The sequence below is a fragment of the Thamnophis sirtalis genome, unplaced genomic scaffold (genome assembly GCF_051295495.1).
Source record: "Thamnophis sirtalis isolate CommonGarterSnake01/CBP01778 unplaced genomic scaffold, rThaSir2_p1.2 scaffold_5, whole genome shotgun sequence".
NCBI classification, from domain to species: domain Eukaryota; kingdom Metazoa; phylum Chordata; class Lepidosauria; order Squamata; family Natricidae; genus Thamnophis; species Thamnophis sirtalis.
In genome coordinates this window covers 73,533,584-73,550,352 of record NW_028261385.1, presented here as the reverse complement: position 1 = coordinate 73,550,352, position 16,769 = coordinate 73,533,584, and the positions used below count along the sequence as shown (strand labels likewise).

At 41.6% G+C, this 16,769-nt stretch overlaps 1 protein-coding gene across 1 annotated transcript; it reads right to left on the bottom strand.

The window, feature by feature from the left end:
• Positions 1–838: 838 nt before the first annotated feature.
• CD274 (CD274 molecule) lies at positions 839–16,170 on the bottom strand. Its single transcript, XM_087715120.1, has 5 exons — positions 16,128–16,170; positions 11,734–11,802; positions 7,795–8,151; positions 5,502–5,783; positions 839–960 (listed from the first exon to the last, which is right to left on the bottom strand). The coding sequence occupies exons 2-5, from the start codon at positions 11,786–11,788 to the stop codon at positions 851–853; spliced, it is 804 nt and encodes a 267-aa protein (XP_087571246.1). The 5' UTR covers positions 11,789–11,802; positions 16,128–16,170; the 3' UTR covers positions 839–850.
• Positions 16,171–16,769: the final 599 nt, after the last annotated feature.

Sequence of the window (16,769 nt, the reverse complement as noted above, 5' to 3'; positions counted from 1 at the left end):
CTAATAATTGGGATCAGTGCTACAAGCTGCACTTCATACCGTAGTTAAGAAATTATCATTGGGGGGAGACCCAGCTTCTCAAATTTCCCAACTTTGGTTTCTCAAATCAAAGCAGTTAAGTTCATTTCCAATACAGATTTGACACATTCAGCAACAGGAAATAGTATAAACCAAAATTCTGTTTCAATATAGGCTTAATCAGATGAAGAACAAAAAATTACTTTTGCTTTTCACTTGCTTGATCACACATTTGCATAGACATTTTCAATCCTTAGAGTAAAGGGGCCAAACTTGCTTTTATCAGAAACAGCCTTGTCAAAATTATAGACAAAAATTATAGACAAAATTATAGAGGGTAAATGGGGTAAATAATGGGGTAAATAAGAGATTTTACACACACACACACACACACACACACACACACAGGGTGGATGGAGGGAGAGATGGGGGGGGGGAATATAAATAAATAAATGTAACCCGGTCAATAGAAAATTAGTATATTAAAAATCAAGCTCATCTTTGGTGACTTTGTGGAAACCCCATTTCTTGGCATTAGTATGGAACTGGGATTGCCATGCCACCTGTCTAGAGTTTCCCTCTATCTTCTGTACATTCCAGCCACAATGCGAGTTTCCCATTCGAATAGTAACCAGGATTTCTTGCTTAGCTGCTAAACTCACGCATTTTCACACAGCCATGTGTGTTAAAGGTTCCCCATAAATACATTAGTACTATATAATTGCCAAGCAATAAATACTTAAGATATCAAATGGAGTTAAATTTCCAATTCAATTGGAAAACAAATAGACACTTACCTTTCTGGGTGTGCAAATTTATTAATTTCCCACCCTTAGACTTTAGTGGTAGTAAATAAAATCATAGCACTATACAAAATTGTTGGGATAAACAAGATCATGGAATTTTTCCCAGTGCCCGATGCATTTCTTTCATTTCTTTGATCTGTAAATAAGAAAATACAACGTGTTGGGATTTTGGACAAAATCTGATTCTCTATTGTTAGGTTTAAAAAAATTGGGTATATGCATCTTTTTTCAGAATCCTTACCATGGCAGAATGGATTTTTTTTTTTACCCCAAGATGCTTTATATATCACAGAAATGTGACCCTTTACAACAGGGTATAAAACTCGATTTCATTGAGGGCTGCATCAGGGTTGTATTTGACCCCAGGGATGTGGTGGGCATGGCCAGGGTGGGCGTGGCCAGCTTGACATCAATTGTGTCAGGGCCAAAGTGCTTTGCCAGTAAAAACTGGCTCTAGAGCTCCATTTTCAACTGTGATGGCCTCCTGCCCCCTTCTGCCAGTGAAAATGGAGCTTGGGAGGGCTCGATTTTCATTGGCAAAAGGCACTGTGGGCCGGTCCATTGCTGTTTCTAGGTTGGCCTCGCGGGCCAAATCTAAGCACTCCCTGGGCCGGATCCGGGTCCCAGGCCTTGAGTTTGACATCCTTACTTTACATGATTGTTATGATAAGGGCTTGCCTGTTCACAACATGGCTATGCAACTGTCTTTTTTTTTTAATTTGGGAGGAAGTTGGTAGGCACATTTCTCATTGCACTCCAGCCATCTACCATTTTCAACTTTTAAGAATGTCTATGTGGCCTCTTTTAAGTCTTGGAAACTGTCAGCATTCCAAATAACATCCCAAATTAAATCAGAGTCCAAGGCAAAGTATTGCTCTAAGTTCCAATTTATTAAGAGAGACACATTGACACATCTGGGGAAACCCGAATCTGAGCTTCCTAGGGTTTCCCCACCCAGTTGAATGTTCATGATCTTGCCCCCACACCCACAAATCCATCACATGGTCCAATCTTCCACCGCCATGCTGGCAGTTCCACCCATCCAGTTTCCGTCAGGTACAAAGGTGTCGAGACAAAGGATGACCTTGGATTCTAGAAAGGAATTTTATTTTGACACACCACATTCTACTCCTTACTATTCTCCCTCCAATTACCCACTAATGAACAGCATAGTATAATAGAATATTAGTGTGGCAGGCCAAAGATCCCAAAAGGAACCAGCTGCAGGCCTGACAGGGACATCTTGGGTGGGTGGGTGGGTGGGAATGAAGCTAGAGGCTGGTACTTTCTTTGCCAGCGTTCTAGTTGATATTTTTGGTTAAAACTAAAATAAGTAAATATGGATGGAACAGGAAGTTTGGCCTCTGGGGAAATTTGGGAGGAGAAGTTCATACATTTTAAAGTTATCAAGTTTGAAAAGCATTAAACTAGAACATGGAATTACTGGCATTTAAGATTCAGTTTGAAAATGGTAGATGGGAGTTAATTTTGCAGGTAAATACAAGTCAGGTTCCAGCAGAGATATTGTCCCTTAGATAATTCTTGTATTGCTGTCCTAGAAGAACTAACTCTAAGCCAGCAAAATATTCTGCTATTTTGATTTCATTGGATTGACAGTATCCAAAAAGTATTTCACTTTTGCAATAATGCACCAATAAATTGCCTGAGTATTAGTCTCTCAGGGCCCATAACCAGTGGTGGGATTCAGCCAGTTTGCACCTATTCGGGAGAACCAGTTGTTAATTTTCTAAGCAGTTCGGAGAACCAATTGTTGGAAAAAATTTCACTGCCTGTTAATGTCTGAGGCATTGACAACTTGTATAGCCCTTGAAGTGAAAGACATTGGCAAACCATATTTCAAAGATTTCTTTGATATAGCACAATCCTTTATGTCTCTAATTAGCACATATGCTAAAATACTACATGCTCTGTTTTTAGGTTGAAGACTTCTTCTTTTCAAAAGAGCTGAACACAGATCCATCCTAGGTCATCATGGTTTCTTTTCTCATGTTCAACAATAAGATTATTTTATCCCCCTAACTGGAAAGTGTTTGGTCCCATAATTTAGGTCAGGAGTTGGCAACCTTAAACACTCAAGGAGCCACAAAGATCCAAACCTGAAGACCCCAGTTAAATTCTGGACCCGAGTGGAAGTCCAGTTCCCCCACCATAGAGTCTCCTCCTAGAATGGTGCCCTTTTTCCTCTACCTGTCCTAACCGAAAGCCCTATCAATTGTGGAGCCAACCGGTGACAGGGAGCCACAGCACAGGGATGGAAAAGCCACATGTGGCTCCAAAGCCACAGGTTGCTGATCCCTGATTTAAGTTAGAATTATGGGTGCTTTTAGTTCTTATAGTTTGGGGTGAGTCCATTCCACTCTTCCAGCTGTGCAACTAATGATTGCAATTGCCTAGGTAGTAATTGCCTTGATATTTCCTGCACTGAGTTTGGACTTTAAGATCCTGAATTTTCATAATGTACCATTTACTTCTAACCTTCTTCTTGAAGGTTAGATTCCTTGCAGTATCTTGGTTGCATATTCAGGGATTCTATTTCAGATGGTTTTTTCTCCTGTGCGTTCAAGTTAGTGTTGACTCCTGACAACTGTTTATGGTTTCCTTGGCAAGACTTCAGAAGTGATTTGCTACTACCTGCTTGCAGAGAGAAAGAGTCACCCAGCTTCTTTTGTGCCTCAGGCAAGACTAGACCTTTTTTTAACCTGGTGCCTTACCTTACCTGGTGCCATCAAACTTGCATACTCTACCTTGCTTATAATCTGTCCTTAAATGGAAAACTTCATGCCATTCTTAGTCCTGAATAAACATTCATCTTGAAAATGACATGCAAATGTGCAGAAAAAATTTCTGACATACATTTGGATGGCTATCCTGAATTACATACAGACTTGAGAGAAGATTTTAGTAATTGTTTAGTAATAATTGTTAAGAGGAAAGAAGATTTTAGTAATCATCTACGGTAGTAATGATTGCTCAGGTGAAAGATAAGAAAAGACAAGAGTAAGAGGAGAAGTGGACTCGAGGCTCATAGGAGGATATGTATAATGGATACATCACAGAAACTTAATTGGTGTTCTATTTGATTTAAGCAGCTTGTGAGTCTTTCTAGATGTTGCCCCAAATACTGAAATTTTGAATGTTTTTTTTTAAAAATTCAAGTTCTTTGGAATCTGAAATGTATCAATCCTACACTAAAGTCCTAAGGCTGCAATTATGTCTCAAATCCAATCTGTGGCTCTGAGAGAAGGTGACAAAGTAATTGGTAGATTGGATTAGAGAAATTCCTCCCTATACTGGTTTCCTTCCTGACTCGGCCACACTCAATTATTCTTCCTAGATTTTAAGCCATTGCATCTTAGACTGTTTATTTCAACTACCCTACATTTAGATTCCTTAGTGATCATCTACATCAGTGGTTCTCAACCTTCCCAATGCCGTGACCCTTTAATACAGTTCCCACATGTTGTGGTGACCCCCAACCATAAAATTGGTGTCTCGCTTCCTAAGACCATCGAAAATATGTGTTTTCCAATGGTTTTAGGCAACCCCTGTGAAAGGGTCATTCGACCCCCAAAGGGGTCCCGGCCCACAGGTTGAGAACCACTGATCTACATGTTTCTAGGGCAGGGGGTCTGCAAGGCCTGCGTCACGGCCCACTACCGCACCATGACCTATTCGGAATTGGGCCCCATAAGTGGCTGCTTAGAGCACCTGCACACAGCTCAACTTGCATGAGCGGTAGGCTGATGGGCATTCATGCACATGTGCGCCAATTCACTGCTCATGTAAGTTGAGCTGTGTTCTGACCCAGGCTTCCCAAGAGCATGAAGCAAACTCCTTGTCCCGACAAAAGCCTCTTTTATTAATTTACTGTCAATTCTGCTCATTCACATCCAACAAAGTCTTTCAAGGGAGGTTTTACAACCCCAGACCTTATCTGGCTTGGAGAGCTGACAGGCCGATATCTGCAAAACCTGGCAAGAAGTCTCGGAGAGTCACGAACCAATTAAGTAAACTAATTGTCTCCTGCAAATTCCACTCCCCCTTCGTTCCTCTTTTATTTCCTCTGGGAGGGGCCATTTATCATCCACTTCTGGCCTTACCCCCAAGTCGACCCCTGTTCTTTAATTGTTCCTTTCATCTGGCAACTCTGCGCATGTGCACACTAGGAACAGGCTTCAGCTGTTCGTCTGCCTCACTGATGTCTGACTCTGAAGACAGCTGATAACTGGCATACGGTTCTGGCCCCCTCTCTGCCTCAGAGCCCTCATCAGAGCCTTCCCCAGACTCCAGGACTGGCCCATGTTCCTCTCCAACCTCCTCACTATACGAATCTGCTGCCAGCTCTGCTGGCCACTGATGGGCCATAACAAGCTGCATGCTGGCCCACCATTCGCATAAGGGCTGCATGTGCGCACACAAGCATATGCCGGCCCACCACTCTTGCAACTAGTTTCCCTCTCCACCACCCCCAGCCAGGCCACTAAGCCACAAAGATTGGGGACCTCTGTCTTAGAGCATCTTCAATATTGCAGGCTAGTCATCCCTATCTATTCACACAACACATTTTATCTTTTGTCATTTTTATGGTTGGAACCCTAGCTTTTCCATTTCTGCCAGGATTAAACTCCCATATAATCAATGCATTATTCTTTTTACCTATTAGAAATACTGTTCTGTGAGCTGAGGTTTGCCTCCATTCCTTATTTTGGAATATGCAGCTGTAATTTCCAGGAGCAGTTGGTTTGATTCTCAAGACACTGGTTATGTTGAAAAGTCCTGTGTCTGTCAGCTTATGTGTGGTGTTTGCAAATATCGTGTCATTGATTCTGTTTTCATAAAACCAAAAAACGTCAGCCAGAGGGTACCCTTCTGCCTGGCAAGTTAAAATGTGGTCTTCTTCTTCTTTTCTTTCCTGGATGTTTATCCTCTTGTAAGGCGCTACATAAAAAGAAATAAAGCTTTTAAGAAGTTTTTATTTTCCTTACAGGTGATTGACAAGAACATTATACAAGGAAATATATTTTGTGTTGCTTTTGTTAAATGTGCTTTTTCATTAACTGTGCAAGTCTTTAAAAAATGTCTGGGGAGAAAACTACAATGGTATTATTAGCAGTTTTCCTCCCAATAGCAAAGGCTTAGAACCGTGATGGTGAACCTATGGCACACGTGCCAGAAGTGGCATGCAGAGCCATCTCTACGAGCACACAAGCTGTCGCCCGTTGCTCTTCCGGGTTTTGGTGCACTGGCGAATTGGTCTTTACCTGCACAGGAGTGCTGGAAACTGGAAGAGCAGCCACCAGTGCACATGCGCTTGCTGGGAAGATGATCTTCCAATTTCCAGCACGCGCATGTGCATTGGCCATCTGGTCTTCCAGTTTCTGGTGCTCATGTGCATGCAAAGACCAGCTGGTGCACTGGAAACCAGAATATTATCTTCCTGGTGCATACATGCACACCAGGCGGCTACTCTTCTGGTTTCCAGCATGCCTGCGCCCTCCCGTTTCGGCACTTGATGCCGAAAAGGTTTGCCAATACTGGCTTAGAAGGAGCCATTTTTATCATGGCCACACAAAAGGAGAAAGATTTTAAATCTCTCTTGCTGCCAGCTACATTTTGATAGTTATGAATTCACACACAAGTTCCCAGCTGCATTTTAAAAAATCTGCATGTTAAAGGTAAAAGCATTCATTAATGTTTCACCCTTCTGATATAAAGGAAACAAATGCCAAGTGCTACCATTATAAAATATATGTCTTTTTCAAGATTGGGGGTGGGGAGAGCTAATTTCAGAACTTCCCTTCCAGGGAAATTTCTGTGAAGCCATAAAAATAGGAGGCAGGAAGTAGAAGTTCATTTCTTCTTTGGATATTCATAGGGATAATTGAGAAGATATGAAGAAGGTCGATCTGTTTATTTGTTATGAAACAAATGATGGCAATAATGAGACATATCACTCTGTGATTGCAAGAATGTGAGCAGGGGTGGGTTGCTGCCGGCATTACTGCCAGTTTGGTGTGCGCAAATTTTTTGGGGGGTGTGGCAGGCCTGGGTTGCTGCCAGATCCAGTGACCCAGGCTGCCAAGCCATTACCGGTTCGGCCCAACCAGGCCGAACTGGTAGGAACCCACCACTGGATGTGAGGAAGGTGGAGATGGCCCTGGTCCTACCACTCCCTTCTGCGTCACTTTGTTGGAACATAACCAGATTGTCTTCCTTGGGTAGCTTTCTTCCAAGGCTGGTTGTGTAGGCTCTCCACCTGATCTTCTAAAATAAAGGACAGCTATTGTAAGTATAAAATATCCCCTTCCTTGAGATCTTGCCTCTGTAGTATGAAGTTAACAGAGAAAGAGCAAAGAGGGCCCTTAATGTACTTTTACACAATTCTATCTGCATAATGGATTAATATATCTTTAAAAATCAGAAGAAGTCAGGATAGCAATTTGCAGGCTAACAATTTTTATCAAGGCATACGTCTTCAGATTTTTGGCTATCATAGACTAATGCATCTTTTCTCCCACAGGTAGTCTTCAGTGCTGAATATATAAAAGGATATTCTAAAATAATGGAATGTCATTCAGATTTTTGCCTGTGACATTCCATGGCTAAAAGTAAAGGTTCCCCTCACACATATGTGCTAATCATTCCTGACTTTAGGGGCCAGTGCTCATCTCCGTTTCAAAGCCAAAGAGTCAGCGCATGTGGCTGGCATGACTAAAAGCCAAAAGCACATGGAATACTGTTACCTTCCCACCAAAGGTGCTTCCTATTTTTCTACTTACATTTTTACGTGCTTTCAAACTGCTAGGTAGAAGCTGGGACAAGTAACGAGATATCACTCCATTTATGTGGCGCTTGGGATTTGAACCGCCGAACTGCCAACCTTTCTGATTAACAAGCTCAGCGTCTTAGCCACTGAGCCACCACGTCTCTTTATTCTATAGCTACTAACCTTCAATTTCCAAGTCAATGTACTTGTGATCAGCTTCACGATAGTTGACAACGCAATGGTAACATCCAGCATCTGTGATTCTTAGATGGGTGATATGTAGCATAGAATAGCCCCTTTTCAATTCCTCATATATTAATGTGACTCTTCCTTGAAAATGTTGGTGTTGCCCTGACAGGTCTTCATGTCCATTTATGAGCTTGTAAACTTCCTTGACTTCGTCTGACAGTTTTTGCTGCCAGAAGATATTCAATTGTGCCATATTCAAGGAATTTTCAGTTGGAAAGCGACATCCCATGGTCACGTTGCTTCCATATTCTGCAGAGTAATGAGGCTGAATAACACTCACCCTGAATAAAGCTGGAAAAAAAATAAAAGAAGCAAACATACTTGAGTATTCACAGGGCAATTAACATTTTTATGCAGGAGTATGTGTGCTGTGACTCAGTTAACGAAGAACCTGCAGATACATCTCTGTTGTGGCCCAGCAGGATCCGGTTGAGCTGCTGATGGACTCGGATAGCGAGGAACCATATGAGTCTGCCCTGGACGATGTGGAGGACCCTGGGCAGGGTTCAGACTCAGATCAGGGACCGGAGAGGCTGGTTGGCCACTAGGAGGTGCTTGAGGCATGGAGCAGTGGGGAGGATCAAAGGCAGTTTGTCTCTGATGCTAGATTGAGAAGGGCTGAGAAACAGAAGCAGCAACTCCGTAGGCAGACTCACAGAAGATGATTAAGCACAGGTGGCTGTTGATTGGCCCCTCCCAAGAGAGATTATAGGTGAGGTGTTGGGAGGGAACATTTACAGGAAATAACCATTCGAATTAGTAGTTAAGGAAATCTATCTGTGTATTCTAGCCGTGTCTGTTCATTTGAACTATCTGGATTGCTGCAGAACTACTCCATTGAACATGAGTTGCCTGGGCCCTCAGCCAAAGGATTTGTTGTCTCAGTAATTGAACAGTGGCAAACAGCCAAGCCTGTGTTCTGGTTTATTCACAGGCCGGGGGGTCAGAACACATCTCTAATCATGTGGGGGTCCTTGGTGCTCTCTGATCTTGGTTGTTTTCTTGCAGATATTTCATTATCAAACTAGGTAACATCATCAGTGCTGTAGCACCAAAGACCCCACAGTTTAACCCTGAGCTACAAATATTGTCTTCTATCGATATTTTGCAAATACCAAAATATGCTGAAGATCTAAATATGTGCATTTACAGAGTATAAATGAAACACAACCACCAAGGTTTATACTAACTGAAGTGTGAGGTCTTTACTGCTCACTGAGCTTGAATTTTTTCTTGTAGTTGTTTCATTATCAAATTAGGTAACAATCATCCAGTGCTAGAAGGGAATTGGTTTGCTCTCTTTTTACATACTTTATATAATCAAAAGAAATACTTTATACAATTGATCTCTAATCAATTAAATGCCTTTGGTTTATACAGATAGTCCAATGGAGCCTAAAATTTATGTTGTTAAGTGAGACATTTCTTAAGAGAGTTTTGCCCCATTTTACGACCTTTCTTGTCACAATTGTTAAGTGAATCACTGAAGTTGATAAGTCAGTAACTCGGTTGTTAAGTGAGTCTGGCTTCTCCACTGACTTTGCTTGTCGGGAGATTGCAAAAGGGGATCATATGACGGTCACAGCAACAGTCATAAATATGAACCAGTTGCCAAAGCAATCTGAATTTGGATCCCATGATTATGTGGATGCTGCAAAGGTCGTAACTGTGAAAAACAGTCATGAATCTTTTTTTGCAGTGCTGTTGTAACTTTGAATGTTCACTAAATGAACAGTTGTAAGTCAAGGACTACCTGTACTATTGTGACATTTTTTTTCTAAGGGATTCATGTGCTCAGATTTCTTGCTGCTCCCATAATGTAGAAGCTGAGTTAATTGAAAGGGATTGATGGGGCCGTCTTAATCATTGCAGGCTGTCTACATGAGTAACTATGATCTCAGAAATAGTCATTTCCTTTGGTCCTCATTTTAATGTAGACTTATTCAGTAATATCATTTGCATTTCTGGTATGCAAATCAGGTTGTTTTTCCTGCTAGCTGTACATTCACTGATAGCGTGAAAAAGAGTTATAACTCAATGAAAGCCGCGTACAGATAATGTTAGGAAAAATGTCTACTAAACATAGAACTACTAGGAGAAAAAGATTTGAAAATGGGAAAATACTTCTAATTGAATTCTTTTTTTCTCTTTTTGACTTGAACTGATGCAAAATGGGAAGCAATCTGCTTAAATTTGAAAATGATTGGTAATGAATATATCTTTTCTTTTATGTACACTGAAAGCATGTGCACCCAAGACATTCCTTGTGTGTCCAATCACACTTGGCCAAATGTCTATCATCCATCCATCCATCCACCCACCCACCCACGCACCCACCCACCCACCCACCCACCCACCTACCTACCTACCTACCTACCTACCTACCTACCTACCTCTATCTATTGCAGTTGGTACCATTTTCTTCTTCTCGTTATGATTACTAAAATACGTTTTGCTAATTTTAAGGGTCTGTGAATATCAAGAAGATGATTTTTAAAAATCCTATAATTCTAAAAATGGAAATCTTCAATAGCATAAATTGGGATGTGGGGCAGCATTTTTGCTGGTATTTGGCATTCAGACTGTATAGGGAAGGTCTTAGGCATGTCACAAGGATGGTCTTCCCAGCTCATAAGCCTGCTATCATGGCTTTGTGGTGAATTACAAAATGAAAAGTCCAGGTGAGACATAGGAAGGGTTTTTGAAGGAGACACCTTTAGGCACACTGCTGGCCAAAGCATCAGGTTGGTGGTTCCAGATGATTTCCCCCAAGCCTGCTTAGATGTGGCTTCTTTCCCAGAATGTCTCTGGTTCCTGGCTGCTTACCCTGAGTTTGAATCAGCGGTGGGATTCAGCCAGTTTGCACCACTTTGGGAGAACCAGTTGTTAAGTTTCTGAGCAGTTTGGTGAACTTGTTGGAAGAAATCATTAGGGCGGAGAACCAGTTGTTAAATTATTTGAATCCCACCACTGGTTTGAATCCATAACCGGAACCAATCCTTTGCAGATTATTCCAGATATGTGGGGTCCTTGGGCCTCTTTGAGCTTTTATTGCATATGTTTCATTACCTAACTAGGTAAACAATACCTCAATCAAGTAATTAACAACTCAGACAAACAATCAAACAGTAAACAACAGCAATAATCAAGGGATTACCAAGACTGCTCCCACCAACACAGATGGGTCAAGCCACTTGTATACAAATAGACAGTGAATCCCACTCCCTTCTAGCACTGATTATATTACCTAGTTCAGGGGTCCCCAACCCTTGGTTCATGAATCAGCAATGGGCCATGGCATGCCAGAAACCAGGCCGCACAAAGAAGTGAAGCTCCATCTGTGGGATGCAGGTAGCACACAAAACCACACCCGTTCTGGTCCGCGGAAAAATATCTCTTTACAGAACCAATCCCTGGTGCCCAAAAGGTTGAAGGCTGCTGACCTAGTTGGATGAATGAATGAAACCTCTGCAAGAAAACAACCAAGCCCACACAGCATCAAGGATGCCACAGTTCAAACCAGAGCTACAAATATTCTCTTCCATTGGTATTCCAGATATATTTGGAATACCCTTTATGCTGGTTGAATGGAAAAGAGGGAGACACAAACAACAACACTTGTCCTTTTGAATATCTCCCACTAAACTACAACAGTGCTTGTACCCAAAGGATCATGGCCACATCAAAAGCACTGTAAGCACTGATTCATTTGAGCTTAAAGCCCATCACTCCACAGTTCTCCTGACCTGAATTTTTAGGGAGTAGTGAACAGTTTAAAGTTCTGGCATAAATCTACATAAAGTACATAAAGTTCTAAATTTGGTGGACAATTCTGAGAATATTATCGGAAAATATTCAATAGAAAACTCTTACCTGCTGTCAAAGGAAGCTGGATGGCAAACTGCAGAACTGGTAGGAAATTGTCCATTTTTCCAGAAATATCTTTAAAAAAGAGTGGCATCATTAATACTGTACTACTTCAGCAGGTTGAGTCAAGCATGCTTTGCAATGTTTCTGTCAATAAAAGCCAATTCACAGAGGACGTAAAAAACAACACACAATTGATATGCAAATAGGAAGATATATTTTTCCTTTGCCACAGAGAAATGGCTCTTTAGCATCTTTTAAAAAACCACATGCTTGTCAATTGAGACCATACTCAGATACATTCGCCATGTGTCCCCTGGCCTTGAAATTTAATGGGTAGACAGGCAGATCCCAAGACATTTGGCTGCTTCCAACTCCCGTTTCACCAGAAGAAATGAGCTAGCATTTGCATCTTCCTGCCCATCAGTAATGACATGTCTGTCTCATGGCTAGGGCTGCAGCAATGTTGCAAATTGAGAGAGCTAATTTTATAATTCAGTAGAAACTTTGCTGGGCTGGTGTCCAAGTTTAAAGTTCTTCCATAGAACTTCACATTTCCTGCTCAAATGGATTGACAGTTGCATTTAACCTGATAACTTACCTCTTGCATGCTATTTTCAGAGCCAAGGTGGCGCAGTGGTTAAATGCAGCACTGCAGGCTACTGCTAGATCAGCAGGTCAGCGGTTCAAATCTCACCGGCTCAGGGTTGACTCAGCCTTCCATCCTTCCGAGGTGGGTAAAATGAGGACCCAGATTGTTGGGGGCAATATGCTGACTCTCTGTAAACCGCTTAGAGAGGCCTGAAAGGCCTATGAAGCGGTATATAAGTCTACTGCTATTGCTATTGCTATTCATGCATTGTTTTAGTACTAGGTGGTGCTTTGTAGTCTTACTTCATGTTTTTATTTGACAGTATGCTTCTACATATTTCTTTTGGAAACTGCCTTGAAGATGCATGGATAAAGATTTCAATAAATCTAATTGGGGAAAAAATAACTACTCTCTAGTGCAGAGAGGGTATTTGACATTACTTTGGACATCCAACCTACTTTGGATAGTCCTCAACTTACAACCACATTTGAGACTGGAACGTCTGCATTAAGCAATACGGGTAAGTCAGTCGTGCCCAATTTTATGATCAGTTTTGCTGTGGTTGTTCAGCAAATCACAAAATAGTTAAATAAATTCAGCTTCCCGGTTTATTTTTGTCAGAAAATTATCAGAAGTTCCCTGAGAAGGTTGCAGATGTTGATCACATGAGCCTGGGACACTACAACCATTGTAAATACATGCCAGTTGCCAAGCCCCCAAATTTCAACCATGTTATTGATGCAAGGACCTGTCACAAATCACTTTTTCCAGCATCATCATAACTTTGAATTGCTGTTATATGAATGGTCATAAGCTGAGGCTACCTGTTTGGCCAAAACAAAAAGAGGCAGGCTGGATCAGACCAAGGGCCTATCCAAATACAATAGTTCTACTCATGCATGGTCCTTGGAAAGAGGCATCAATAAGTATATACCAATCCAATTGGTAAGGTAAGAAGGAAAATTTATGACAAAAAGTCTTATTTTCCCCCAAGAATAGAAGTGCATTTTTAAATTAAATCCCATGTCCTATTAAATTAAATCCCATGTTCTATGCAAAGGCACTCCAAAGGTCACAGGACTGATCTCATCCTCAAAGAATTGTGAAATCCAATTCTACAAAAGAAATCCCAATCTCAGGCACAGAGAAGAAAAACCATGGGCTTTGCTGAGATAGATGGATGGATGGATGGATGGATGGATGGATGGATGGATGGATAGATAGATAGATAGATAGATAGATAGATAGATAGATAGATAGATAGATAGATAGATAGATAGATAGATAGATAGATAGATAGATAGCTTCAGGGGGAGAGGATTTGCAAAATAAACACTTTTTAAAACCTGGGGGGGGGAATTGGCATGGTCTGCCACCCTCCTTCCCTCCCTCCATTTTGTGTGTCATGCAGGCTCATAATTTCCTCTGCTTCTGATCTCTCCATGTGAGAGAGAATTGCTCTATAAATTGGCAATGTGAGGCAGAATCATAACATTAATGAGCTAGTTATCAAGTTACTGAGCCTAACCCCCTGCTCCAAATTAAACTATTGTAGGTAGATAGCAGTCTGCTCCTGCACAATTGCAGGATTGTAGCCAATGAAGGCAAGCCTTTGGATTGGTTCCACCATCTTATAATAAGACTTTTTTCACCCTCACTTCCTACCAGAGCTTGCCTGCCTATACTTCAAATCCCTCATCCTATATCCTGCCCTCTGGGATGACAGAAAGCAGACCTGAGAACAGCTGTCGACTGTGTGATGATTCAGACGATATGGTCAACCCCCAAATAGATAGATAGATAGATAGATGATAGATAGATAGATAGATAGATAGATAGATAGATAGATAGATAGATAGATAGATGGATAGATAGATAGATAGATGATAGATAGATAGATAGATAGAGATAGAGAGAGAGAGAGATAAAGAGAGAGAGAGAGAGAGAGAGAGAGAGAGAGAGAGAGAGAGAGAGAGAGAGAGAGAGAGAGAGAGAGAGAGAGAGAGAGAGAGAGAGAGAGAGAGAGATAAAATTTCTAATGACTCAAGGAGCTGGTCACAGTTAGAGGGAAGAGCAGGATGGAACAGGATTGAGGCATAAATGGGAACTCCCCTTTACCTTTACCTTTATTGTGAGAACAAAAAAAAAACGCTCAAAGCCAACAGAGGTGAAATGCAGAATGGAAACAGTGGCAGGAGCCTAACAATCGCATCTACACAGAGCTTCCCAGAAGAGGCTTGGAAAGAGACAAGGGACGCCGAGGGAGGGGAGAAGGCAGCTGGCCAGCATCCTTTGGCTGTAATTGAGATGCCTGCCTCTTTTTTGCACCCGCTTTCCTCGGCTTAGATGTCATTAGGGAACGGGGTCTGACCCGATAGCCACTTAGTCTTACTTAGTCTTCTCCTGTGCACAGTATTCCTAAAGCAAAACCAGATGTTTTCTATTGAATGTTTTCCTTTTCCAGAGAATCCCTGCGTTCTGGTTTTGATAAATGTTAGGCCTGCCTGGGCCCCCAAATCTGCAATATTTTTCAAAGCATATGGAGATGAAATCATGTGATTATCAGTTGCTCTTTCAGCTTCTACTGACTTGTTGACACCTGGATTGGTGCAAGGGTTCCAGTGGTGACTATAGCAAACTGCAGTCATGCCCCCCCGCCCACTCCTGTGAACCCCCATGACTGTTTTACCTACCCCCAAATCCTTGGAGACACCTATATCTTTTGTATCTGGACTAGAAACTTGCTTTTGAAGATTGCGCTAACAAGTTACCTGAAATATGACCCTCCTCTGAATATGCACAGAGATTTAAATATATTTTTCTCTTTAAATTATGCCAAACAGCAAAGCTAAAGGAAAATGAAATGCCATTCCCCTAGAGCAGAGTTTCTCAACCTTGGCAATTTGAAGATGTCTGGACTTCAACTCCCAAATGCTGGCTGGGGAATTCTGGGAGTTGAAGTCCAGACATCTTCAAGTTGCCAAGGTTGAGAAACTCTGCCCCAGAGGATTTCAAAATCTCTGCTCTTTTGTCACATTCTTCTGAGGATGTTTTTAAAACATTGACTAAAATTTAGCATCTGGGAATTCTGTCAAATTCAACCTCCAACACATATGGGGAGTGACAGGCTTGGGAAGCCTTTCATGACTCTAATATTCCCTGTTACCTGTTACAATCCACCCAATACCTGGAGTTCTCTAGGTGTAACATAGGTGATTGAAAATAATTATACAAAATAAAAATTATGGAAGCAATATACATAAACCTAATTTTTATTATATTCTCTCTCCCCCTCCCTTCCTCTCTCTCTCTTCCCCTCTGTCATCCATTTCTCTGTCTCAATGTAAAATAACAAACCCTTAAAATAAAATGAAAAAACAAAACAAAACTAAAACACACCTGAAAGAAGACAAGACTTAGCCTGGTCCAAAAGAAACACGGGATAAATATTAGCCATGCTTCCCGTCCTCCTGGGGGCCCCTGAACAGAGGTTTTCCCTAACCAGGATGGATTAAGCCCCATAGAAAACCTGGATTTGCAAATGGAAAGATTGTACTGAGAGAGCTGCCTGCAAACACAACAAGGTTGTGGTTGGGAACCACATGCAGTTGAGCCCATGGCTAAAAATGCCTCCTGGTGGATGGAAGCCACAAAGACATTGCCTATGCCATGGTTGAGAGTTTTTCCATCATGCACTCAACCTCTTCTGAATTCTCTTCATTTTGAGTGCAAAGGATTTAACACATTAGAGAAACTTGTTCTAGTACTCTGGAGAGATACTACTGTTGTTTATCAGGATTGTACTCACCTCCGGAGCGTGTCAGATGATTTCCCTTGGTTTCTCTCAAGCAGACTTCCCTCTGCACTGGCTTGAGCTAAGTATCTAAATAACACCAGAATGCAACGATTCTGCTTCCTTTGCAGTCAGCTGGTTGTTTAAAAAAAAAAGCAGCAAAAACAATCAGTTTTTTCTTCTCCTAGGAAGCGGAATTTGCTTTCATTTTTAGCAAAAAGCACTATTCCCACTTGTTTTGACCATCATTGGGAATTTCCTAGCTTGCATCTGATGATAATAGAAATGCTGATGGCATTTCCCCCCTCCTCCCCGCCCTGCAGTGTGCTTTCATCTGTGTGCTATTCTATGAGTAAGATAGTCTTGGGTTTCCAGAGGTGAGTTAAAGTGATTTTCCTTTTTTCACAGCAACAGCCTTTTGTGATGTTTATGGGGAGAGGGTGATAGAAGCCCAGTCAAGTACACCCATGATCTACCTGGTGCCTGTTGGGCACTTGAAGCTGTCTAATCAAATGTTTACACCACCACCCACACACGCGCGCACACACACACACACACACACACACAATCACTGGACAACGCCTGTAAGAAATGTGCCAAATCTTAAAATTGAGAAATGGGGTTATAATAGAATAGATGGAAGGACAAATCCGTTCT

Coding starts and splice junctions, on each gene's coding strand:
- CD274 (XM_087715120.1), bottom strand. CDS start 11,788: ATGGACAATTTCCTACCAGTTCTGCAGTTTGCCATCCAGCTTCCTTTG. Junction 8,152..11,733: donor CCAGCTTCCTTTGACAGCAG/GTAAGAGTTTTC, acceptor TTTTTTTTCCAG/CTTTATTCAGGGTGAGTGTT. Junction 5,784..7,794: donor CATTGACTTGGAAATTGAAG/GTTAGTAGCTAT, acceptor CTTTTTATGTAG/CGCCTTACAAGAGGATAAAC.